The sequence below is a fragment of the Miniopterus schreibersii genome (assembly GCF_964146895.1).
Source record: "Miniopterus schreibersii genome assembly, chromosome: 4".
Classification (NCBI taxonomy): domain Eukaryota; kingdom Metazoa; phylum Chordata; class Mammalia; order Chiroptera; family Miniopteridae; genus Miniopterus; species Miniopterus schreibersii.
The window spans coordinates 82,174,945-82,200,107 of NC_138105.1; the positions used below are offsets into that span (position 1 = coordinate 82,174,945).

Sequence of the window (25,163 nt, forward strand, 5' to 3'; positions counted from 1 at the left end):
AGCCTGGATGGCTCTGCGAAGTGCCTGCAGGCGCTAGCACCTGTCATTCAACGGCTGTTAGCTGCTGTTAGTATGTCATTGACCATTCCTGATTATCTTGAAGACTACTAGACAATTATAAAAAACACTTTATGAAATGAGTGAAAATGTAGAATTTTATCTACACACTGTCTTCATCGTTGTTTAAACTCTCTCCTTTTTTTGGTTAATCCTCACCCAAGGATATTTTCCCATTTTTAGAGAGAGTGGAAGGGAGAGGGGAAAAGGGAGAGAGAGAGAGAAACTCAATGTGAGAGAGACACATCGATTAGTTGCCTCCTGCACACACCCCTCAAACTTGCAACCCAGGTTCGTGCCCTTGACCTGGAATCGAACCCTCAACCCTATGGTGCCTGGGCTGATGCTCTAACCACAGAGCCACACCTGCCAGGGCTGTTTAAACTCTCTCTTCTTATTTATTTTTTTAAATTTTATTTTTGTTTAAAATATTACAGATGTCCCTTTTTCTCCCCAATGACCCATTCCACCCCGTCCCTCTCCCCACCATTGTCCGTGTCTTTGGGTTGTGCAAATATGCATATAAATTTTTGGTTACTCTCTCCCCCTCCACCCACCCACCCTCCTCCATCCCTCTGACATTGCTCAGTCTGATCTATGCTTCCATGTCATTGAATCTATTCTGTTCATCAGTTTATTAAGTTCTTTAGATTCCACGTATAAGTGAGATCATGTGGTTTGTCTTTCTCTGCCTGGCTTATTTCTCTTAGCATAATATTCTCCAAGTCCATCCATGCTGTCCCAAAGGCTACGAGATCCTTCTTCTTTACAGCTGCGTAGTATTCCATGGTGTAAATGTCCCACAGCTTTTTTATCCACTCATCTACTGATGGGCACTTGGGCTGTTTCCAGATCTTAGCTATTGTAAACTATGCTATGAACATGGGGGTGCATATATTCTTTCTGATTAGTGTTTCAGGATTCTTAGGATATATTCCTAGAAGTGGGATCACTGGGTCAAAAGGCAGTTCCATTTTTATTTTTTTGAGGAACCTCCATACTGTTTTCCATAGTGGCTGCACCAGTCTGCTTCCCACCAACAGTGTACTAGGGTTCCCCTTTCTCCACACCCTCGCCAGCACAAGTCATTTGTTGATTTGTTGATGGCAGCCATTCTTACCGGCGTGAAGTGATACCTCATTGTGGTTTTAATTTGCATCTCTCTGATGATTAGCAACATTGAGCAAAAGAAATGTTTTTATTGATTTTTTTAGAGAGAGAGGAAGGGAGAGGGAGAGAGATAGAAACATTAACATTGTTTGCGGGTAGTTTTTATCGCGCGCTCTACTACCAGTCAACGTAAAACGTATAAATACGTTTCCCGCATACAATGTGTTAATGAGAGAAACCGATTGGCTGCCTCCCGTAAGCCCCCTACTGGGGAGCCTGAAACCGGGGCATGTGCCTGACCGGGAACTGAACCTGTGACCTCTCGGTGCATGGGACAACGCTCAATCCACTAAGCCACACCAGCCGGGCTAAACTCTCTTTATGCATATTTTCTTTGGAGAGGTGGGAGGATGTGGGAAGGTCTTTCTTTTCAGATATCCTGGAGTGGTCCTTGTCACCAGTTGGTACAGCCAGTCTCCTTTGTCCTGCAGAACCTCAGAGGTTGGCCGGAAGCGGAAGGCAGAGGAAGATGCCGCACTGCAGGCCAAGGCGGCCCGGGTATCAGACCCCATTAGCACCTCGGAGAGCTCCGAAGAGGAGGAGGAGGCAGCGGTAGCTCAACCCGCCAAAGCCTGTAAGAGCCCTGCATGCTGGGTGCTGCTGGGGGGCGAGGGGGCCTCCCATCGTTGGTGCCTGTGAGGCTCAGCCCAGGGCCCAACACCTTTTGGGACCAGGCTCTTAGGTAGTTGATTATTCCTGGGGGGCTGCCTCTAGCTTCTCCTTGCACGAGCCCAGGGAAGACCAGGACCTTTTAGGCAGAAGATCAGAAGGGCCTGCCTGTCTGTTTCAGTACTTATTTGAGCCATCCCTCTGTGCCAGACATTGTGTCCCCAGTGCCTTCTTGGTAGCATGCAGCGGTACTGTGAGCCAGCCAGTCCTTTCCTCTGGGGGCCTCTGTCTCGTCACCAGGCAGTCGGAACTCCATCGAGGCTGCAAACATGTAGCTTTCATTTGGCCTTTCTCTCGCTCCTGGTGGATGTGGCTAATGTACCCCAGAGTTCTTTCCCACAAATCTGGGCTCAGCCTCAGATCCTTATCCAGTCCCAGACAGCCACATCAGTTCTTAGGTGAGCGGAAACCTGTTTGCTGCTCTTAAATAAGAAAAGGCTCACTTAGCTCATCCAGCGGGTGTTTGTGTTTTGTAGTCCCAAGACCAGCATCCACTAACTCCTCAGCCGTGGGGACGGTTTTGCCATCAAGCGTGAAAGAAAAAGCTACGGTGAGTAGGACCACGTTCCAAGCTGTTACCTGTAAGAGTGCAAGTGCCCTGTAGGGGACAGTCTCCTGTGTCAGAGAAGGACAGGGTTGTGGTTAATTGCCTGGATTCAAATCTCAGCCTGAGTGATCTTGGTGAGTCCTTCTACCACACTGGGCCTCAGTTTCCTTTTCTGTAACAATAATTATGAAATAATGATACTAACCACAACAAACTGCCACTGACCACTTAGTGAGTAACAACTGTGTTCCCAGAATGGGAGCCTGGTTCACTTCACATTTCTGTGAGGGGAGGCACCATTATTAACCCCACTGTAAAGGTGAGGAACCAGAGAGGTAGGGAGGTGATTTGTCCAAACTCACACAGCTAGGGAGTGGAGGAGCTCGGTTCAGGTGTGGTCTGTTCTTAGTTCACCGGACTGGACCCTACTTGTTCTCTGTAGGCAAAGACCAAGAAAGTCGACAAGACCGTGAACTCCACACCACACCCTGCCTCCGGGAAGGCAGCGGCCCACCTCCTGTCCGGCAAGTCACCCAGAAAGTCAGCAGGGCCCTCAGCAAACACCATCCTGGTATCAGAAACTAAGTCGTCGGGCAGTGCCCCAACACACAGAACCACTACCAGACCTGGTGAGAAGCACCCTGAGTGGGGCTGGGGAGGCAGGCCTGGGTACTGCTTTGTCCAGTTCTGGGACATTCTGGAATTCAGAGGCTTGTCTCCATGACGAGGGCCCTTCACCTCAGGCCATTTTCCCCTCCCCTTGATGAGGGACAGTCAACCACAGGGATGCATCGGGCTTTGCTGAGGAAGTTGAGTGGCCTGGGTGGGGGTGGAGCATTTTCTGGTTTATTGCTCTCAGGTAGGTGCAAGGGCCACCTCGGAGGCTTAGATACTAAACTGAGAGGCCTGGGTTTGCCACTGTTTCTCATGTAAAATAGGCGTTTGCCCTGCCTGCCTCAATGGTAGAAGGAGATTTTTCTAAGCTGGCTGCCATGTTAGGACCTATTATACCCTTAGCAGGGCCTCAGAGGTGTGCGGAAACAGGGATATGAGTAGAATGCACCTCAACTGTGGAGCTTCAAGAGATGGTGGAGCTGAATGAGGCTCGAGTGCTCAGCACCTGGCTCTGATTAGCTGGTGTGGCGGAGTGAGGGTGGGTCTGGGAAGGATGGCCTCAGTACCCTCCCTGTTCATCCCTTAGGAATAGCATCAGTGAACCAGGTCAACAGCTCCAGCGAGGATACCTCCAGCTTGAGCAATGAGTCGGACGTGGAGGTAATTGCAACCCACCCTCAAGAGCTGCCCCTACAAACCTTTAACCCTCCCAAGAGCCTGGCTTCACAGACCAGTGGGACCAGATCAGTTTAGCAAGTATCAGGGTGACCGGGAGCTGGAAAGGCTGAAGCTCGGGGAGGGGAGGGGATTGGGTGCTGTGCATTGTACTCTGGGCCTGAGAAAGGTTTAGGGTTGTTGGGGAGAGGAGCCATTTGTCTGTGAGATAAGGAAGGCTTCCTGGGAGAGGTGGCACAGGGCATTGACTTATGGGGGCTTCACCAAAGGGGAGGAATGTTGGCGAAAGGTGTTCAAGCAGGAAGAGCTGCACAAGCAAAGGCCCAGGGATAGGCGGTGGCTGTCCTATAGTGTGGTCGGGGAGAGTGGGGTGAGTTTGTTGAAGGGGTTCTGAGCCCGCTGGTGAATGTCAGGCCTAGGCGCTTGGCCAGAGATGGGCAGGTCTTAGTCTGGGGCCTTGTGTCTTCTCTGAACTGTGACTGGGAAGTCATTTCTTACTGTGCATCTGCCAAGTGCCAGGCCTAGGGTATAGTGGTAATAAGGTAGAAAGGCAGGGCTCCTGCTACTGTGGGGAAGTGGAGGGTCCTTTAGAAATTTACATTGGTGATGGTTGCTATGACGGGAAAATGTAGAGAGCCATGAGGGGGAATGAGAGGAACATGACGCAGACAGAGGGGACAGCATGGGCAGTGACAGAGACAAAGAGAGGCTGCTGCTTTTAAGGAATGCTGATCTACAATTTTGTGAATGAGGGGGAAAGTGATGTGAGATAGGCTGGGCAGTCAGGCCAGATCCACTGACCGGGAGGACCACTAGGAGGAGTTGGGGTTTTATTACCAGGGCGTGAGAAGCCATTGCAGGGTTTCAGGCATGGAGGTAAGGTGATCCGATTTATGTTTCAAGAAGTTCACTGGTTGTGGCATGGATTGGAGAACAGAATGAAAGTAGTGAGACTGTGGAGGGGCAATTGGAGAAATGCTGGCAGCTGATACCAGGGGGCCCAATGGAATGATATTAGGAGAGGAACCCAGCAAGATTCAAAGATGGATTGATCTGGTTCCCAGAGTACTTCCCCCCTCTCCTCCTGCCTCCCCTAGTAACCTGTGAAGGTGGAGGCCTCACCCGCATCTACAGCAGGCATAGCTTCAGGTGCTGTCCACTTTCCATCCCCACCTTTGGGCCCTAGATATAGCTAGCCATAAGGATGCCCTGGGAAACAGCAGTTAAACACGTGACCTTGGGGGCCAGAGGCCTGGGTAGGGCTCCAGCAGCAGCAAGGAAGGGTTTGGGATTGAGGAGATGGCTGCCCCAGAAACCCAGGGTCAAGTGAGGTCTCACTGACAGAGATGGAGGTAGGGCATTACCTGCCTTGGACGTGTCAGACTTTCAGAAGTCTAAGAAAGCCTAGAGAGGGAAAGAATGTGCCCAAGGCCCCCCAGCAATCCAGTGGCAAGATTGGTGTTCAGATCCTGGCCCCCTAGCCCTCGGGATGGCCACAACAATCAGATGCTGTAGCCGAAGAGGCAGACGAGGATTGCTTTCCTAATGGAGAGAGGCTGCCCCCGGTGTGCTAGACCCTGTGTCCTGGGTGGCAGAGGAGCACAGTGGTTGAAAGTTCTGCCCCCAAAGTGGCACAGACATGGTTTCAGTCACTGTTCTGCCCCTTAATATTAGTCTTGAGTAAGTTAACCTCTCAGAGATACTTGTCCCTTCTGGAAAATGGGTGTGACAACAGTATCTGTCTCGGGGTTATTTGAGGGAGCTTTATAAACTGTGGAGCATCTTGTACCCTCCTGGGATAAGGATTATAATTTCCTAATTCCATCCTCTTGATCCAGGTGAAACCACCACAGGTCAAAGCTTCACCAGCCCCTGCCAAGGAGTCTCCAGGGAAAAGGGCAGCCCCAGCCCCGGGGAAAGCAGGGAATGTGGCACCCCAAGTCAGAGGAGGTGCCCCCACCCTAGCCGGCAGGGCCAAGAAGCCCGAAGAAGACATGGAGAGCAGCGAGGAGGACACCAAGAGTGAAAAGAAGGCCCCTGTGGGGAAACTCAACCAGGTGAGGCCCAGCAGATGGCTGCCCCTTGTGGTCTCTTGGTCCCCACAGCCTGGGGCTGTCCCATGGCGCCCAGCTGTGTAATGAGCACCTCCCCTGCAGAGAGGACTCACCTTGGGATTTAGGGGGAGAGGAGTGAAACTTTTGAAGGAGAAGGGGAAGGGAAAGGGGAACTGGACTTGCTTCAGCTGCCTATGGAAATGGCCCTTCTTGCCTAAGCAGCAACCTAGAGTGCTGCTTCCCAGAGAGAGGTACTGTACCCAACTGCCATAATTCCCCTTTACCTCAGTTTTTCTGTCTAGGAAATGGGCTGCTAATCTTGCTGTGAAGGGACTTGAGTAGTTTTCATTGCTCGGCCCTCTGGGTTCTCAGGCCAAATCATGGCTTCATAGCTATCAACAATTTGGTTCCCTTCTATCTGTTAGGACCCCCTCTCCTGGGTGGGTAGCCAGGGATGCAGCCCCTGAGGCTTTGGTTACTTCCCAAGGGAAATCCAGAGAGGCTGGGAAGCTGTTGGAATAAGAGAGGAGAGTGGGAAGAGGAAGGGTCAGACAGTGTTGGTAAAAAGTCGTGGGAGCCCTGAGTTCGTCCAGGTGAGCCCCAGGAGCCAAGGTCCAGGCCTGAGGCAGGATGGTACCTGGGAAACGATTGATAAATGAGATAGACTTTGCTAGATGTTAGTGAATGCTAAAGAGGAAAGCAGGGAGGCATGTAGGAATGGCCATTTAAACTAGAGTGCTCAGGGAATGCCTCACAGAGGAGACGTGTGTAAAGGCTTGAAAACCTGGAGCAAAGGGAGGGGACCATGTGCCATGTGGAGAGTCATTCCAGGCAGGGAACACAGCAAGTGCCAAGGCCCCAACATAGGAGTAGGAGCGAGAATTATGACAGATTCGAGTGTGCAGACCCTGTCTACTGGGGGGAGCTCCTCAGCTCAGGTCAGTTTTGCTGTGCCCAGCGCTACCCCATGTTGTCTGGCACCCATTTTTCAGAAGGAACCCAAATGTGGACTTTTACCTAAAACCTACTTTTCTCCATATTGGTTCAAAACTTTGAAAAAGTAGGACCCATAGCCACCCTGCCAAAACCCTGAGGCCACATCGGAGCCTGAGACCAGCGGGAGTCAGTTAGTGGGTCAGTGAGGAGGAGGCCAGGCTCGAGGGGCCTTGCCCCATGAGGCCAAGACGCCTCCCAGGGGTCCTCGTGCTGTCCATGTGTAGAAAGCTCAGGGAGAGCCTCACTCTGTCCCCTCTTCACTTTTGGACTGCCTCTCTGTTCACCACATCCAGGCTTCTCTGGTTCCTCCTTCCCTCTGGGCCTTTGCGTGCTCCCTCCTCCAGTTCCTTCCTCCCGCTGGGCCTCTGCATGCTTCCTCCCCGGAGCCCAGTCAGATACGAACTGGGGCCAGCAGCACTAAGGGTGCAGCAGCCGACACGGTGGCTGTGCTCACAGAGCTTTCTCGTTGATGGAGCAGCCCAGCAGGGACAGGCTATAGCACCCTGAGTGCAGGGCAACTGTGGGGCAGTGCCGGAGCATCAGGGACAACTGTCATAAGCAACTGGTGTCTGTCTGGGACCCAGAGGAGGAGTCCGTGATGGCCAGGTGCAGTGTGCCTCAGGAATTACAGAGTGTGACACTGGCAGGGCAGGTCAGAGCATCAGTCAAAGTGGGGAGTGAGGAGAGAAGCAGGGGGTCCTGAGAGCCCCACTACAGCCTCGGCTTTATCCTGAAGGTGTTGCCAGAGGGTTTTCAGGAGGAAGTGAACCAATTGCCCTTTCTCTTTTCTTAGGGGAAGGCCTCGGGGAAAACCCCCCAGGTTAAAGCTGCCTCAGCCTGCACCAAGGAGTCCCCTAGGAAAGCGGCTGTCCCAGCATCCCCTGTGAAGGCAGGATCTGCAGCTGCCCAGGCCAAGGCAGGAAGACCAGAGGACGACTCGGAGAGCAGCAGCGAGGACTCAGACAGTGAGGAGGAGGCGCCAGCTGCCAACACCTCACTTCAGGTGAGGTCTGGGAAAGAGAGCCCACTCCTGTGCCCCGCCCCAGAAGGCTTTCTGGAGACTTGGTCTCCCCTGCAAAAGAGCCCCAGGCGTGCTCAGAGCCCTGCTGCCACCCCTCACTGTGTGGTGTGTGTGATTGTGGGGGGGTGTTAGCCCCATGTGGTCTCCTGCCTCTCCTCACATTCACTCTCTGGGCTGCCTCCCCCAATTCTGCTTCTCTCGCTCTAGGCAAAGCCCTCAGGGAAAGCCACCCAGGTCAAAGCTGCGTCAGCCCCCACCAAGGAGTCCCCTAGGAAAGCGGCTGTCCCAGCATCCCCTGGGAAGGCAGGATCTGCAGCTGCCCAGGCCAAGGCAGGGAGGCCAGAGGATGACACGGAGAGCAGCAGCGAGGACTCAGACAGTGAGGAGGAGGCGCCAGCTGCCAACACGTCACTTCAGGTGAGGCCTGGGAAGGAGAGCCCACTCCTGTGCCCTGCCCCAGAAGGCATTCTGGAGTCTTGGTCTCCCCTGCAAAAGAGCCCCAGGCGTGCTCAGAGCCCTGCTGCCACCCCTCACTGTGTGGTGTGATTGTGAAGTGCTGTTAGCCCCATGTGGTCTCCTGCCTCTTCTCACATCCACCCTCTGGGCTACCTCCCCTGATTCTGCTTCTCTTGCTCTAGGCAAAGCCCTCAGGGAAAGCCACCCAGGTCAAAGCTGTGTCAGCTCCCGCCAAGGAGTCCCCTAGGAAAGCAGCTGTCCCAGCATCCCCTGGGAAGGCAGGATCTGCAGCTGCCCAGGCCAAGGCAGGGAGACCAGAAGACGACTCGGAGAGCAGCAGTGAGGACTCAGACAGTGAGGAGGAGGCGCCACCTGCCAATACCTCCCTTCAGGTGAGGCCTGGGAAGGAGAGCCCACTCCTGTGCCCCGCCCCAGAAGGCATTCTGGAGACTTGGTCTCCCCTGCAAAAGAGCCCCAGGCGTGCTCAGAGCCCTGCTGCCACCCCTCACTGTGTGGTGTGTGTGATTGTGGGGGGGTGTTAGCCCCATGTGGTCTCCTGCCTCTCCTCACATTCACCCTCTGGGCTGCCTCCCCTGATTCTGCTTCTCTCGCTCTAGGCAAAGCCCTCAGGGAAAGCCACCCAGGTCAAAGCTGTGTCAGCCCCCACCAAGGAGTCCCCTAGGAAAGCCGCTCTCCCAGCATCCCCTGGGAAGGCAGGATCTGCAGCTGCCCAGGCCAAGGCAGGGAGGCCAGAGGACGATTCGGAGAGCAGCAGCGAGGACTCAGACAGTGAAGAGGAGGCACCAGCTGCCAATACCTCCCTTCAGGTGAGGCCTGGGAAGGAGAGCCCAAGCCTGTTCCCGTCCTGGAAGGCTTTCTGAGGACTGTCTCCCATTCCACAGGAGCCCCAGGCATGCTCAGAGCCCTGCCCACCCCTTCTTACAGTGTGATGTGTGTGGTGTCATTTCCTGTGTGTTCTCTTGTGTCTCTTTACATCCACTCTCTGGGCTGCCTCCCCTGATTCCACTTCTCTCACTCCAGGCAAAGCCCTTGAGGAAAACCACACAGGTCAAAGCTGCCTCAGCTCCCGCCAAGGAGTCCTCTAGGAAAGGGGCTGTCCCAGCACCCCCTGGGAAGGCAGTGCCTGCAGCTGCCCAGGCCAAGGCAGGGAGGCCAGAGGAGGACTCTGAGAGCAGCAGCGAGGACTCGGACAGTGAGGAGGAGGCTCCAGCTGCGTTGCCTGTAACTTCAAACCTGGCTCAGGTGAGGCTGGAGGACACTACATGGCCTGCGCCCTGCCTGCAGAGCCACCTGTGGACTTGTTCTCCCCTCTGCACCTAGAGCCCTGGTGCCCCATTTGCCTACTCACCTTCTATCTTTCTACACACATATCCCCTCTGTGGGTCCCCTGCCCTAACCCTGTTCTTTGTCACTCCCAGGCAAAGCTCTTGGGGAAGAACTCCCAGGGCAGAGCCGCCTCAGCCACAGGACCATCTGGGAAAGGCACTGTCCCAGCACCTGCTGGGAAGGCAGGGTCTGCAGCCACCTTGGCTCAGGCCCGGAAGCAGGAGGAGGACTCTGAGAGCAGCAGCGAGGAGTCGGACAGTGAGGACAGTGAGGAGGCGCCAGCAGCTCTGGCCTCCACCCAGGTAAGGCCCCTGCCTATAAGGCTCTTTCCCCCACTCCATTCCCCCCAGTGCCAGAGCCCCTCTCTACACACTGTGGCTGTTTGCCCTGTCAGTCTCTTGTGTCTGCACACAGACATGCTTTGGGCTCCCTCCCCTGACCCCATGTATCTCATTCCAGGATAAGTCCTCTGGGCTAGTTCTCAGGGTTGGATCTGCCTCAGGTCCCATCAAGGGAGCCCCTCAGAAGTCAGGGCCTGAAGCCACTCAGGTCAAGGTCAAAAGGTCCAAGGAGGGCTTGGAGAACATCAAGGAGGAGTCAGACAGTGAGGAGGAGGCATCCTCAGCCATGACTCCAGCCCAGGTGAGGTTGCAACATAGCATGACCCTGAGTGGCCCCACTGGTCGGCTCCACAGGGAGCTGTGGGGAAGGACAGCAGTGAGCTTGCCGCCAGGAGAGTGGAGGTTCAGAGTCCAGGATCCTTCTCCAGCTTCTAACTCCTGTGTCCCCTCAGGCAAAACTGGTTGTGAAAACTCAGATCAAGGCCTCCCCAAGGAAGGGCACTCCCATTACCCCTGCATCTGCCAAGGTCCCTGCAGTGCAAGTGGGTACACCAGCCCCCTGGAAAGCAGGAACAGTGACTTTGCCAGCCTGCATGTCATCCCCAGCTGTGGCCAGGGGCACCCAGAGGTCAGGGGAGGGCTCTTTAAGCAGCAAGGAATCAGAGAGTGAGGAGGAGACAGCTCCTGCCATAGCAGGGGGACAGGTGAGGCCAAGTGTGCTTGGCTGACTCGGGCCCGACCCCCTTGTGGTCCTTTGAGTTCCTGTGACAGTTCTCTTCCATGTCATTCTAGGCTAAGTCTGTAGGGAAAAGCCTCCCAATGAAAGCTACCTCAGCATCCAGCAAAGGGCCCTCAGGGCAAGGCACCACCCTGGTACCCCCTGGAAAGGCAGGGCCTGCTGTGGCCCAGGTCAAAGCTGAGACACACAAAGACTCAGAGAGCAGTGAGGAAGAATCAGACAGTGAGGAGGCTGCCTCGGCTCCAACACAGGTGAGGCCTAGGAGAAGCCTGTCCATCCTAACCACATCAGTGCCTGGGACAGGGCTGAGGATGTGCTTGTCTGAGCTCTGCTGTTGTCCCCAGGTTTGCAGAAGTCTCAGGGGCAGTCAGCTCAGCCTCATTCCCCACTCTACTCTTTTGTCTCCTGCCCATCAGGGCTCCCAGTCTCCTGCATGGCCTTTTGAGCTCCCACTGAGATTCCTCATGCTTTCCGTAGGCTCTTTTGAGTACCCCATCTTCCAGGTGCTCTCCTGTCTGGAACTCCTGTGACCCCAGACCTGAGTTTCCAGCCTAGAAGGGGGGCATGGACATGTACACAGATTATTCCAACATGGTGTGATAGGGCTGAAATAGAGAGTGCGTACCTGGGCTAGCAGAACACAATCAAGGAGTTTTTCAGGAGGGAAGGCCTCTTGGAGGAGGTGGTATCTACACTGTGTGCTGAGTTGGCCAGGTGGCATGGACTGTTCCAGAGAAACCCCAACCTATGCAAAGGCCAGGGGTGGGAGAGTGCCTGGCTTGGGTGAGTTACCCCAAGCAGAGCATTCTGGTGGGATCACTGGGAAGACGGTGTAGGAAGAGCAAACAGTGAGGGGTTGGTGCTGGGGTTCAAGTCCCTAAAAAGTGATGTAATCCATCAGGGCCTCTGTTTACTCCTCTCTAAATTGGAAATCAACCCTTACAGCGTTGAGAATTTAACAAAAATCTCACCTGCCACACCTAGCAAGGGGCCTGCACACAGCCAGCTCTCATCTCCCTGAGGGTGATCAGGCTGCTGTGCAGCAGAATCAAGTCATCTCCCAGCCTGGAAGAACTGGGAGAAGTGAAGATAGCTCACTCCCTGCACTCACCCACCCACCGTTTATTATTTTTAATTGTTGCTTTTTTTTCAATAACCACTCAGAAATTAGTCATTTCTCTTTTCCACACATTTCTTTGGATTTTTTTTTTGTCCCCCTCTCAGTTACCTTGTGGGACCCAGGGCCCTGTGATTCCTCCACTGAGGTTTTAAATTATACATGGGCCCTCCTGAGTCTTGGCCTAGCAGGCTCCTACCCCTTTTTCCAAGCTGTGGACACATTCCAGAGCAAGTTTCAGTGTGCCGATCACTTAAATATTTGTCTTCCCATCTGAACCTCCCAGCTATACCATGGGTGTTCATTTATGTTGGTTTCTGGAGAAGCAAATTGGAGTTTAACAGAGTTGTTTGGTAATGTGCTCCAGCTCAGCCACCCAGTGAGGGTCAGAGCTGGGCCCGGGCCCCAGAGTGCCTGCCTCAAAAGCCTGTTTGCCTTTCTCACTTTCTTCTGCCACATTTTGGCCAAAACTTTTCCAGCCATAGAAATGGCTATGGTTTTGGGGTCTTACTGTTAAACACTGTGGGTAGGCCTTATTATTATCCCTATTTTACAGAGGACGACACTGAAGCCCAGCAAGGTCAGATGGTGTGCCCAGGTTCACACAGCTATTAAATGGAGGTGCCAGAATCCAAACTCAGACATCCGACTCCAGAGTCAGTGTTCTTGGCTGACATCTCTACCGCATTTCACCTTTTCCCTTCCATGTTTCCCTTTTTCCTTCCAGGTGAAGGCCTCAGTGAAAACCGCTCAGACCAAAACCAACCCCGCTTCCACCAGAGTGGCTTCAGCCAAAGGGGCAGCATCAGCTCCTGGGAAAGTGGTCACTGCAGCTGCTCAAGCCAAACAGAGGTCCCCGGCCAAGGCAAGTGGGACCAGAAGCCCCGGAAGGTGCTGGGGATGGAGCAAAGAGCCCTGCACAGGCAGAGCCACGTCGCCACAATCACACTGTGGGTGGGGTTTAACCTAAAAAGAAACTACTGTCCACCTCTTTCCTCAATACCTTCACCTCCTCACAATTTAGGTAAAGCCACCCTCGAGAGCACCCCAGAGTAGTGCCGTCCCGGTGAGGGGCCAGGTGTCCATGCCTGCTGTGGGGAAGGCAGCAGCAGCCCAGGCCCCAGGGCCCGTCAAGGACGACTCGGAGAGCAGTGAGGAAGAGACGGACATCGAACGGGAGGCACCCACTCCGGTGAGGCCCAGGGAGGGCAGAGAGCAGCCCTGTGCTCCCTCTCTGTCAGGAGCCCCCGCAGCACAACTACGTGTGCCCATCCATCTCCTGTGTCCCTCTGCATTCCCTGCCCTGATTCTGTTTCTGTCACTCCAGGCAAAACCCTCAGGGAAGATCACCCAGGTCAGAACTGCCTTGGCCCCCACCAAGGGGTCCCCCAGGAAAGGGGCTGCCCCTCTACCCCCTGGGAAAACAGGACCCACAGCCGCCCAGGCTAGGAAGAGGGAGGAAGACTCAGAGAGCAGCAGCGAGGAGTCGGACAGCGATGGGGAGGCTCCGGGAGCTGTGACCCCAGCTCAGGTGAGACCTAGTGAGGAAGCAGCTACAGTGCCAGGCCACCGCTGCCCATTCTTCGGTCAGAACTTGGGCTCGGGGCCAGGTAGGGAAGGAAGACCGGGTGAAGGCTCTGCCTCCAAGATGTCTTCCACGTCTCCTTCAGTGGCACCTTCTGTAAAACTTCCCCAAACCAAGGCCTCCCCGATGAAAGGTGTCATAGGCACTCCCGTAGCTACCAAGGCATTCACAGTTTGAGTGGGCACACCAGCCCCATGAAAGGCTGGGCCAGAAACTCCCACCAAGGCACTTGAGGCCAAGAACCCAAAGATGTCACAGGGTCATGGAGGAGGGGATATGAAGTCAGTTGGGTTGGTTAGCAAAGGACAGCTGTCAGGCAACAGTCACTTCTAGTTGCTTATTACCGGTAACATTTATGGTGGAGGCCTAGTTGCCAAACTAAGATAACAAGGATCCCAGCCATATTTTGGCTTATGTAGCTTTGTTTGTTTGTTTAAGTTTTAAATGAGTTGCTATATCTATAAGGATGTCCTAATCTATGGAAGAAAGCCTAATTCATAAGAGTTTAGGTAGTAAGGGGATTGGTTATCTCATGGTGTACCAAGTCCCTAGAGTGAAGCTACTGTAGAGATGGTTCCTTCCCTCAGCATTACTGGTGACCCAGATTTCTTCCAACTCTGCTCCACCTGCCTCATTGTCACAACAGGGCTGCATCATCTCCTAAAAAGCTAGGAAATCCCCCAGCCAACTTCCCTTCACCTTGTCTTCTTGTCCAGATCTAAAGCACAAGCTCCCTTCACCCTGCTCCCTCCCAAAGCCACTCACTGATGAGGGGGCTGCAGTTCCCATGATTTGCTGGGAGAAGGGGCCACCCTTCCCAAAGCCTGGGGTGGGGCCCACCAGAATAGAGCTGGGGTTCTAGCTTCTGAGAAATTGGAAACAGCCTCACTTTGCTGGCTGGGCTGATAGTGATTGGTGGGCCTTCACTGCAGTCAGGAAGCACAGAGCTGCCTCCTGCCTCTGCCCTGGGCTGCCCTCGCTGGTCACCAGCCCCTGCTCCTCACTGCTGTCCTCTCCCTCCTCCTCTAGCCCCCCAACTGCAGATTCTACCCAGCCGGCCCCACTCATTTATGCCACGCCTGGCAGGAAGGGTGGCAGCCATTGGTACACTTAGCCAGCTCCAGCTCCTGCTTTTAGCTAGGGTGTTACAGCCAGCTGTGAAATGCTGGGGCCACTGGCTCACCCCTGCAACTTCATCCATGCTACTGTCACCTGTCGTTCAGATGCCCGGCCAACAGCACTAAGTCCTTAGGCTTTAGCATCTTATCCATACATCCCTTTCAAGTTCAGAGTCACTCTGGCAGGAAGATAAGCAGAGTGAGGGCCTGTGTTTCCGGTGTCTGTGGGCCATACTGGGTCAGCAGCCCTTGTGTCTGCTCATTCATTCTATCTTCCCCCCTCTCCGGCCACGTGCATGTACATAGGGAGGGGCTGCACTGCCTCCCCGGGGTTGCTGTTGCTGGCCGTGGTTTCTTGGTTCCTCAGTTGTGCTCCCCCTCAGCTAACGCCCCATTTCCCCCATCATGTGCTTGTCCCGTCAGAAGGAGAGTAACTCCAAAACTGCCAAAAGCAAGATGCTGGCTCCAGCAACCCCAGAGAAGAATGCTGAAGATTCCTCAGAGAGCAGTGACGAGGAGCTGCCAGTGAGCCAGGTAGGCCGAACCTTCTCTCTGAGGATGCTGCAGGCTCAGAGCTGGGTTGCGGGCCTGTGGGGGTCGACAGATCTTTCCCATTTAAACAGCACTTCACAGTCTCCAGAGCTCTTTCCTCTATTTTGACACATTTGTCTTCACAATAAACCCTTGAGGTAGGCCACAGAGCCAGACAGTGCAGGGTCAGAGCCGGCTGTCCCACCACCAGCCCCGTGATGATGGGCACGCCTAGCCATTCTGAGGCCCGGGAGGCTCAGCTGTAAATAGGTGGGGTAGCATCCTCCCTCCTGTGTCTGTGCACTGGTGCAGATCCACGACACCCTGCCTGAAAGCAAGCCCCTGTTCCTGCAGGAGGGCGGGTGGTGGGTGGTGTTGCCCATTTGATATCAGGAATCAAGGCCTGACAAGTTAAAAGGATTTCCCAAAATTCTCATGACCCATAGAAGCTGAGGAAGGGCAAACACCAGTCCTCAGGCTCCCCATGAATCCCTGCTTCCTTTTGAGACCAGGAATCTTCTCTACATTGCTCTTTGGAATCCTATGGGCCTGGCCCAGAGCGACTCAAGCCCCTGTGGCCCATCCTTACATGCTCTGCAGTTTCCATCTTCCTCCCCAGATTGTGCCCCGAGGGTAGGACCAAGCCCACCTGTCTCCCCAACTCAGAGGCCCAAGCCTACTGGGCTGGTGTCCAAGCTTCCACGTGAAGCCTAGGCCATCTCACAGATAGCGCTGCCCTATGTCCACTAGCCCAAGCTCCTGGAAGCTTCTGCCAGGCCCCTCAGAGATGCAGGAGTTCTACAATGCCTAGACCACTATGGTCTCTATCCATCTCCCCTTACATGTCACACCATATGCTAATCGATCCATCAATAAGGTCACATGCTGCCTGCACACTCAGGGATGGGCTCACTCAATAGCACAGGTCATAAAAAATAAGGCCAAACAACTACAACTAGCATTATAGGTTACTTCCTGTGTGCCAGGCTCCGTCCTAAGCCACAGATGTCCATTATTCAGTTGCATCCCCACAACCAGCCTGTGAGGAGGAGAGGTCCTTCCGTTATCCCCATTTTAAGGAGGTGGGAATGAGGCTCAGAGAAGGCAAGTGAACTGCCCCAGTGTGACATGGCTGATAACAGGGACCTGGAGTCAGAACCCAGGCCATCCCCACTCTGGCCACTCCCTGGCCCTGCCTCTAGACTGCCCCCTCCAGGGAAGGAGGAGAGTGGGGCTGGGCACTGCCCTCTGCTCCGTGGAGCCTTTGGAGGCTGCCTCCTCGAAAATCTAAACAGCTGGGAGGGAGGGGGCTGCTTTGCCCTTCTCTGCGGGGGCGGACTAACACAATTAAAATGAACATCGTGCTTAAACTGAAACATTTAATTGGTACGTTAGTCCTGAAGATTCTGGAGTCCCTATTAAAAAAGAAGGGAAAAAAATCGGCCGCTTGTGCATTCCCCCCAGGAGAATTAAAGGAAAAAGGCACAGCCTGGGGATGCTGCTGCCTCCTCCAAACGGGGGGATTTTTAGCTCCTAATCCTCAGCTCACTAATTATGATTATTATCATTATTATGCTTTTATTGAGCATTTCTCTATGGACAAGTTTCACTCTGTTTTTATTATTAGCCCATCAGTGGGGGAAGGGGATTGATGCCAGGATGGTGCGCAGATTTCCATGCTGGGAGGTGGAGAGGGGATTGTGGCTCCGTTCCCAGGCCCCCTCACTGCACCTCAGTGTCCCCACCTGGAGGGGATGGGGCCCACCCTTTTGCTTTGAGAGAGACTTCAAGGGGCTGGTCTATGGCTCAGCCCCTTGTGCTGACATTAACCCCAGTCCAGGGACTGTGTTTGGGCTTGGTGTAGCTACCGAATTAAAAAGACATAGGCCCTGCCCTCAAGGTTTCTGATTGAGCGGAGAGAAAAAGAAGACCTGAAAGAAACCAAATTAGGGTGTTAAATAAGAGGTTTAGATGGTTGGTCTTGGAAGGAACTCCTGCCTGGTCCCTGCAGAGCTACCAACCAGCCCTGGCCCTGGCACCAGTTTATGGGTCACCCTGTGTGAGGCCACTTGCCCTCTCTGAGCCTCAGTCTTCTTATTCTCTGGGGGCTTGTGAACCCTGGAGGCTCCAGGCCACATCCCCAGCGAGGGAGATTTCTCAGTCTACTGGGATGGGGCAGCCCAGAATCTGTTAACCACCCCCAGACAGTTCTGAGAGAGACACTTGGAGAAGAACTGCCCTCTGGAGCTCTGCCACCTTGGGTGCGTTCATGGCTATGTCCCTTGCCCATGGTCAGCAGCCTGGGCTACTCAACTCCCCGCCTCTGGCCCAGACTGGAATGAGGGCATGGTTGTGATGAACTCAGCTTTTACACAAGGTGGTGAGCTCTGCCCCCAGGTTTGGTTCTGCAGACGTTAGACCCTAAGGTAGGAACGGAGTCCCTGTGTTCCCGCTGGGCCCTTACCGCCCAGCGCCTACATGCAGGCACAGCCAAATGTTCAGGCTGTTTCCCATGAGTTTCTTCTAACCACCACAGAAGGAAGGCCCTCATCCCCCCATGTGTACTGTTTTGCAGTTTCCAAAGCACACCAGAGCCCCTCTGGTGAGTGAAAGGCAGCTGACATTACTAACAGCCCTTTCAACAGTGGGAAACTGAGGCTTAGAGCTCAGGGGCTTGACCCCACTGTAAGGTCATGGCAGAGGTGGGATCAGAAACAGGTCTCAGCTGTGGTCCCCTTGTGCCCCTGTACCCCCCCAAAGCCTGGGCCAGGGCAGGCGGCGTGGGCAGGCGGAATGAGGAGGAGGCGGCTTTTGCTACTGAGCTGCTTTTAACATCCCAGACGCTATTGTTTGCCTCGGTGGGTTCGTTGCCTCTCTTCATCCCCAACAATCTGTTCCTCTGTCTTCTCACATATATATAGATTCCCCTCCCTCAACTGTAAGCCTTCTCCCACTTTCATCCTCTCTCTTTCATCACGTGGGCAGGAAGGCTCTGGAAGTGGCAGATCAGAGCAGCCGCGGGGGAGGCTGTTTGGCAGGGGTAGGAAGGGCCCGAGCCCAGCAGAGCTTCCACCCTCAAGCGTCACCTTTCTGCTTTCTTTTCACTTTTCCTCTCCCCCAGCACCCTGAAGGCGAGGTGTGGAATCAGGGAAGGTGGGCAGGGTGGTGTCACGGTGGAGACCTGAGTCCCAGACCATGGCCTTGGCTCGTCCCTCCTGCTACCTTTCATCTTCCCCGCTGGCCAGAGAGGGAACAGAACTCAGGCCAGACCTGACTTTTGGGGAAGGGAAAACAGACTCCCCACTCCCTGGCTCGTGGCTACATGTGTAGCACTTGCGGTTGTCACATTCACCAGAGCTATGGTTCCCTGACTGGTCTGCAGAACACCAGGGCACAGCTGCTGCTTTTTTTTTCTTTGAATGTCTTACTGGAAAATTTAAAGCACACCTACATAGACCAACATAGAGAACCCCCCATGTGCCCTCCCAGGCCTCAGCCCATTTCATCCAAACCCTCCACTCAGTCGATCACTTTTTTTTTTTTTTAAGCATAACCGCAGTGTATCACACCTAAAAAATTGACCTGCCCAGTCGATGTCCTCATTTCCCACCTTGTTTCATGAATGATATTTTTTATATTGTAGTGGGTCCAAATAAGGGGTGCACCCTGCTGTAGTCCTCTCAGTGTTAAACTGGTGGCTTTTCCCCGTGCAGTTTACATGTTGAAGCCACTGGGCGATGGAGCTGGGTTGCTCTGTCCTAGGTCACGTGTGAGAGGGCTGCATCAGAATCTGGGGTGGGGACAGCTAGACTGAACAACTACCCAGGTGGACGTATCTCAGGAGGCATCTGCCTCTGAAGTCAGTTGCGGCAAAAATCAGAGGGGTTTTGGGCAGCTCTTTTCCCCTCTCTGGACTTGTAGTTTCCCCATCTGTACGATGGAGCTAATCCTGCCGACCTCGGGCTCGTTATGAGGGTTAGATGGGCTCCCGTGAGCTGTGAGGTGCTGTGCTGGGAATTAGCAGGTGCCCGGCTGAGAGTGAGCTGTGAGTGCTCTGGGCAGCTGGAATGGCCTCTGTATAGCTGCCCCAGCTCTCAGGAACCCCTTGCCTTGTCAAACCCTCCCCTACCCCATCTTGCCCTCCCCCTGGCCCAGCTTTTAATCACTGGGTGGGTGTTCTTTGTTTTTGTTTTTCAAGGTGATTAAAACCCCTCTGATTTTTGTCGACCCTAATCGTAGTCCAGCTGGTAAGGCTGCTACCCCAGTGCCAGCCCAGGCCGCAAGCGCCCCGAGGAAGGCCCAGGCCTCGGAGAGCACAGCCAGGAGCTCCTCCTCCGGGAGCGAGGATGAGGATGTGATCCCTGCCACGCAGCGCCCCACTCCAGGTGAGCGGGGGCCTGCAGGGGGGCTGGACCCCGCCGAAACCACAGGCTCAGCTGGGAGGGACCGCGCACGCCCAGAAGGGAGAGGATGCTGCCGGGTCACCGGGCCAGCTGGTCAGAGGGGCTTCAGTCAAGGGCTCCGGGCACTGCATTGGTTCGATGAGGGGCTGGCTCAGGAGGCATATTTGCCGGGGCTTCTCTGTACCAGCGCCAAAAGCTTGAACCCAGACCAGTGGCTGCACATAGCAGGGACCAAGTTTCTACATAGTCTAAGGAATCAGTGGGAGATAGGACCACATTTGGGATTTCTTTGATGTTCGCAAATTTGTGATTCTACTAGTGATAGCAAGAAAATGGTTAATTATCTTCTTTTTATGACACTTTTTGATGAGAATATTAATACCTAATTTTGGTAGGCTAATGAAGAAATACAGACTAGCACAAAAGAAAAAACATTACCTATAATCCCACTGCCTGGAATAATTACTGCTAATATTTTACAGCTGTTAATTTTACAGAAACCTAAGCCATACCTGTGTTTTTAGTGAGACCATGATAATATTTTAATATTACATATTTACAGCATGATTCCTGCTTGCTGCAAAGCAGTCCTTTGGGTGGGCATACCATAGTTTATTTAGCCAGTACGTGTGGGAGGAAGCTGAGAGTCACTTTTTGGGCTATTGGGGACTTTATACTTAGTGCTACAGTGAGCATCATATACCTGAACCTTTGCAGATGGCCATGGTGATTTTCATGAGGGACTATGTTAAATACATGGGGAGTTTAGCAGCCAGGCCAGCTGAGTGGGAACATCATGGAGAATTGGAGTGTGGGTAGGGGCTGAGGAGAGAGCCAGGATGTGATCTCTGCCACGGAGTGCTCAACTCCCAGGTGAGCATGGGCCCGCAGCGAAGGACTGAATCCCCTGCAATGCCCCAGCAGCCGTGTGACCTCCCTGAGCCTTTTAACATGGAGATTGTGACAGCTTCTGCTCAGAAGTCTTGGGGAGGGCATTACACAGGCTTCTGCCACATGAGCCCTGGCCACTGCACTGGGTTCCTAGGAAGGCCTGATAAATTGGGTGTTGCCACAGCTGGGAGGTCATGGGGTTTCTGTGTCCTGACATGCACCCCATCTCGCTCCATTTCAGCCGTTAGAACCAATGCAGTGACCGTGCCCACAGCCCACTCAAGAATAGCCCTCGGAGCTGGCTTTGGGGCCAGCAACAATGAAGTGTCCAGTCGGGTGACAAAAGGCAAAAAACAGGAGGCACCCACCACTCAGGTATGTGGCAGGCAAGGAAGGACTAACTATTTGGGCCAGTGGAGTGAGGGGATTCCCTGCCCTTCCCCCACATACCCACATGTGCTGCTGGTGGGGCTGCAGTTGCTCTCACCCACTCCCCATCCCCAGAAGTAGCTGCTCCTTGCAGCCAGTGCTCTCCTGGTTCTCTGGCTACACCTGGTTACCTTTGAGTGGTTGGGAATGATAATCTGGGGACATGGCACTAGGCAGAGTCACTGCTGCCCCAAGAGTCCCTCAGCAGCATTTCCAACATGGTTAGGCTTTTGATTTTTTTTGGTCCCAGTTTTGACATGCCATGAATAAAAGTTGCCCTTTTTTAGTGTTCATACTAGTGACTTAACATCTCAGCCGTCACCATTTTCAGTGTGTCTTTATTTGGTTCTTGCCTGAATCTAAAAACTGGGCAGGTAGAGTTAATGGCTCATTGTTTTGATGATGAGGTAGGGCCAGAACCCAGGTCTCTTCTGGCTCCCAGTCATTGCTCTTTGCGCTATACCCATTTATTTTCCTGTTTCCTCATGCTTTCTTCCTGAGAAGACAGGAGAGAGCTGGAGGAGGCCCGAATAGGAGTTGGGCGCCCCCAGCTCAGAGGGGCTTATCACAGCTGGGCAGGTATCTGGGCTGTGGTCACTGCATCCATTTAGCCATTCGGCCAGCAGATGGTGCTGAGCATCTGTCCATGCCAGGCACTGCGGCTGCAGCAGGAACAAGACAGCGGTCCCGGTCCCTGCCCCTGCCAAGTTCCCAAGTGAGTGGGGTGGCAGCCACTAAAGAAGGAAACCAAAAAATAGAACTGGTGGGTGCTTTGAAGGAAACAGTAATAGCTGGAGAATGGGGTGAGCTGCTTTAGAATAGATGGGCAGGATAGCCTACCCAAGCAGGTGATATAGAAGCAGGAGTAGCAGCCAGGCCAGCAAGCTGGGGAGCACTCCAGGCAGGAAACCCTGTGCAGGGACCCTCTGGGGAAGTGTGTGGGCATTAGAGAGCTGGAGGAAGTAGTATGGAGTGAGAGCTGCATGGCCGTCCGAGGGCAGTTGGGAGCCAGGAGGTTTACATCAGAGTCATGCCCAGTTCTCTCCTCGTTCTTTCTCCCTAATTGCTGGTAGGTGTGGGAAGCAGGAGTGCCATGAGGGGGACCCTTGGAGAGGCTGTTGCAGCCACTAGGCTAAAGACTTGTCCCCAGTGGAGGCTCAGATTGAGTGGTGGGGCTGGGAGTGTTTTTGGACCCTCTGAGAATGATGTGATTAGCTCATAACTCAAGCCTGACACCATTTCCTGCCCAGATGGAGGCATACCCCCTTTGACCTCTCCTCAGTCACCACTCCAGCCCCATGGCTCCTTGCATATACAGGTCCCCTCCCACCCCAGCAAAACGGGATCTGACCAGGGTGTGGCAGAGATGACACCTGAGAACCCAGGGGTCTCAGGGCTGCCTTTGCCTGTCCACAGGTCACAAAGAGGAACCTAGCTAACCTCCCACTGACCCAGGCTGCCCTGAAGGTCCTTGCCCAGAAAGCAAGTGAGGCCCAGCCTCCTGCTGCCAGAACCCTGTCTTCAAGTGGGGTGAGCTGGGGAACCCCAGGCCCCACCCCGGAGGGGACAGTCATCAAAGACCACATAGGGCAGAAGGGAGGCCCAGGCAGGGGCCTGAGTCCCAGAATTGGCACTGACTGCTCTGTGACCTTGCACACATGTGCACTTGCGTCCCTCAGCCTCGGCTGCCATCTTAGAGAGCTGTGGGAGGGTTAGAGCCTATGCTCGAAGCAACCAGCACAGTGCCTGGCCCTTAACTGAGGTATTCAGTAAGCATCAGGTCTAATTTCCCCTAACTTTTCCTCCCACTTTTTCCTTTCACCAAATTAGAATGATGGTGCCCTGGGCACACTCCCTGTGGCAAGTCCCCGGAGCACCCCTGTGAAAGCCAGAGTGACCAACAAGCTCAGAAAGCCCAAGGTTTCTACAGTCCAGCAGGCCACAGCCCCTCACTTGGGACACCCCAAAGCCTCTGCGACCTCAGATGACAGCAACAGCAGCAGCAGCTCTTCAGGGAGCGAGGAGGATGTTGATAGGCCCCAGATGGCCCCGTTGGCCCACAGGCTGGGTGAGGGTCCTGGGTGGAAAAGGCTGGGTGAGGGTCCTGGGAGGAAAAGTCTGGGTGGGCCTGGAGGATGAAAGAGGTAGACTGGCAGAGGCCTAGGCTCAAGCCTCTCTGCTCTGTCTCCACTTGTTCTGCCACCTCGGCCTTGTCATCCCATGCTGGGCCTCAGTTTCCCCATCTGTACAACCCCTTGAGAAAGTTGGTCCAAACTCTGTCAAAGACCCTCTGATGTTGCTTCTTGACCATCCCGACTTTTTGGAATCGGGCTCCCATAACTGACCCACCATAATCCTAGGGCCAACCCAGCCCACCCCAGAGAAGCAGAGAAGTGGACTTCAGTGACTAGGACGGAAGGTTTGGCATTCAGGTTTCTTGCCTAGAATGCCGTGACTGTAGATGGGAGAATGAGGCGCATACAGAGGGACCCAGCCATCCCGGGCCAGGAAGGTCTCTGCCCTACCCAGGCGGCAGGGGGTATCTGGGACTCTCCACAGGATACCTGTGCTCCTCCAGCAGGTCCAGCACCCTCCAGGAATGAGACCTTGGTGGAGGAGACCACAGCAGAGTCCAGTGAGGATGAAGTGGTAGCGCCTTCCCAGGTAACAGCAGGGCTGGCAACCTCAGGGTCCTAGACCAAGAGCCCCAGGTCAGAGGTCTGGGTCCATCCTCTTCCCAGGGACCCTGGGCAGGGTCCTGTCTGTGAAGCGAGCTGGTTCTCCCCCAAGGCCCCGTTTCAGCTTGAAGCATGAGCGGCTGACTCGGAGTCTGTAGGAAGGGCTCACCTTGACGTTAGGCGATTCCCAGATAAAAGCATTCTTTAACAGATGGGATTATTTTAAGGTTATCATCTGCACATGGCAAGCGCCAGTGATTTTCCATTTGCATTAGTAATAAGAAATTTCCCTTCTAAATGTGCCTGTCTAAAATGTGTATTAATTAAAGTAGCATAGGAGTTACACAGAAAGGGCTGGTGTCCCAACCACCCAGCCCGCATGGCTGACCGGGTCTTGGGGGTCCCTGGGCTGGCTCCTCCACAGCAGGCCATGCCCTCAGGGCTGGGTGGGGTGGGGTTCTGGCCTCTTTCACACTGGGCTTCTTCAGTCTCTTCTCTCAGGTCATGTGCCTCCTGTGCTGACTCCAGCCAATTCCCAGGCTGCAAAGGCCACTCCCAAGCCAGATCCCAGACCCTCGGTTTCCTTTGCTCTGGCCACCAAAGATGTCTTGGACGGCAAGCGGGAAGTAGAGCCCCAAGCAGCAGCAGATACTGTGTCCCCTAAAACAGGTGAGTACAGGGCTGCAGGAAGGACACAGCAAGATGCAGAGGGACAAGGTAGCAGCTGCCTTCTTTCCCTCTCTCAGAAATACTCCCACCAACATGGTCCTATCTGTCACCAGGGCCTCTCCAAGTGAGGCCTGGTACCCCTGCATTCGGCCTGGAGCTGCTCATCAAAATTCAGGGGGCCACGCCCAGGTGCCTTGCTCCTCTGGGGCAGCCTGGAAGTCAGGTCATCCAGCCCTGTGGGCTGCCAGTACACCTGTAGGGTGACCCTGCCTTAGAGGAAGAGCATCTTCACTTGTGGAGTATAGGACTGGGCTCTCTCTAGCTGACCCTGTTGACTTTTTTCCTAACAAATGGGCTCATGATGTGTCCAGGGAGTCAGGGACCTCACACAAAAGGCAGGAACCACGCTTGGAGAAGTCTCTAGCACTTGGTAAAGACCACAGGCAACAGGTTGACTTTCTAAAGCCCCTGGCCACTCTGGGACTCTGTGTCTTAACTACACAGTACAGGGGTTGATGCATCCAGTTGGTGTAAAGGCATGACACATGCAGAAAATAGTCACTTGCCACCAGGGACAGCTCTTGGGGTTCCCCAGCCTTGGTGTTCTAGGTGTTTATAAACAGGAAGCTGAGAAGTGGGCTGTGGGGAAAGAGGTTGCCAAGGTAACTATATCCTCCTCAGTTTCCCCTCCACCCTACTCCTGCCCTTGCTAAGCACCAGAGGACTAAATTGGACCCCTCTCTGTCCTGGGATACCCTCTGCTTGGCCTGCCCTCCCCTCTGCTAGTCCTCACAGCTCTGGAGCCAGAGCCAATTTAGGGCCCCCTGCACACTGCAAGGAGGAGCCCCAGCCACTGAGCACCTCTCAGAGCCCGGTGCATAGGAGGGCTGTGCCTGTGAGGCCCGAAACCAGGTGGAGACCTGCCAGTCACCTGGAAAGTCGAGAGTGGTGATGGAAGTGATGGTGTCCCACGCACCACATTCCTGAGCTTTTAGCTGTAGCCAGCCGGGCACCCGGTCAGCAGAGCAGCCTTTGCTCACTTTCTTCCCCAGTGT

General features: G+C 54.2%; 2 protein-coding genes across 11 annotated transcripts in view; one reads left to right on the top strand and one right to left on the bottom strand.

Annotated features, from left to right (window-relative positions):
• CD74 (CD74 molecule) overlaps nt 1-25,163 on the bottom strand; it is a 196,615-nt gene that overhangs the window by 157,827 nt on the left and 13,625 nt on the right. The gene's annotated exons all lie outside the window — the stretch shown is intronic.
• Nucleotides 1-25,163, top strand: part of TCOF1 (treacle ribosome biogenesis factor 1) — a 34,607-nt gene that overhangs the window by 5,487 nt on the left and 3,957 nt on the right. For 3 of the 10 annotated variants that reach the window (XM_081136972.1, XM_081136976.1, XM_081136974.1), the window contains exons 3-25: nt 1,659-1,801; nt 2,373-2,446; nt 2,886-3,072; nt 3,645-3,718; nt 5,572-5,790; nt 7,577-7,786; nt 8,012-8,221; nt 8,443-8,652; nt 8,878-9,087; nt 9,302-9,523; nt 9,700-9,909; nt 10,067-10,249; nt 10,741-10,938; nt 12,532-12,669; nt 12,829-12,996; nt 13,132-13,335; nt 14,931-15,041; nt 19,237-19,423; nt 20,574-20,707; nt 22,178-22,291; nt 22,592-22,829; nt 23,340-23,425; nt 23,928-24,108. In XM_081136972.1, the coding sequence (XP_080993098.1) occupies nt 1,659-1,801; nt 2,373-2,446; nt 2,886-3,072; nt 3,645-3,718; nt 5,572-5,790; nt 7,577-7,786; nt 8,012-8,221; nt 8,443-8,652; nt 8,878-9,087; nt 9,302-9,523; nt 9,700-9,909; nt 10,067-10,249; nt 10,741-10,938; nt 12,532-12,669; nt 12,829-12,996; nt 13,132-13,335; nt 14,931-15,041; nt 19,237-19,423; nt 20,574-20,707; nt 22,178-22,291; nt 22,592-22,829; nt 23,340-23,425; nt 23,928-24,108 (3,911 nt within the window). The remainder of the gene's footprint in view (nt 1-1,658; nt 1,802-2,372; nt 2,447-2,885; nt 3,073-3,644; nt 3,719-5,571; nt 5,791-7,576; nt 7,787-8,011; nt 8,222-8,442; nt 8,653-8,877; nt 9,088-9,301; nt 9,524-9,699; nt 9,910-10,066; nt 10,250-10,740; nt 10,939-12,531; nt 12,670-12,828; nt 12,997-13,131; nt 13,336-14,930; nt 15,042-19,236; nt 19,424-20,573; nt 20,708-22,177; nt 22,292-22,591; nt 22,830-23,339; nt 23,426-23,927; nt 24,109-25,163) is intronic. The other 7 variants (XM_081136975.1, XM_081136978.1, XM_081136977.1 and 4 more) reach the window with 7 other exon arrangements.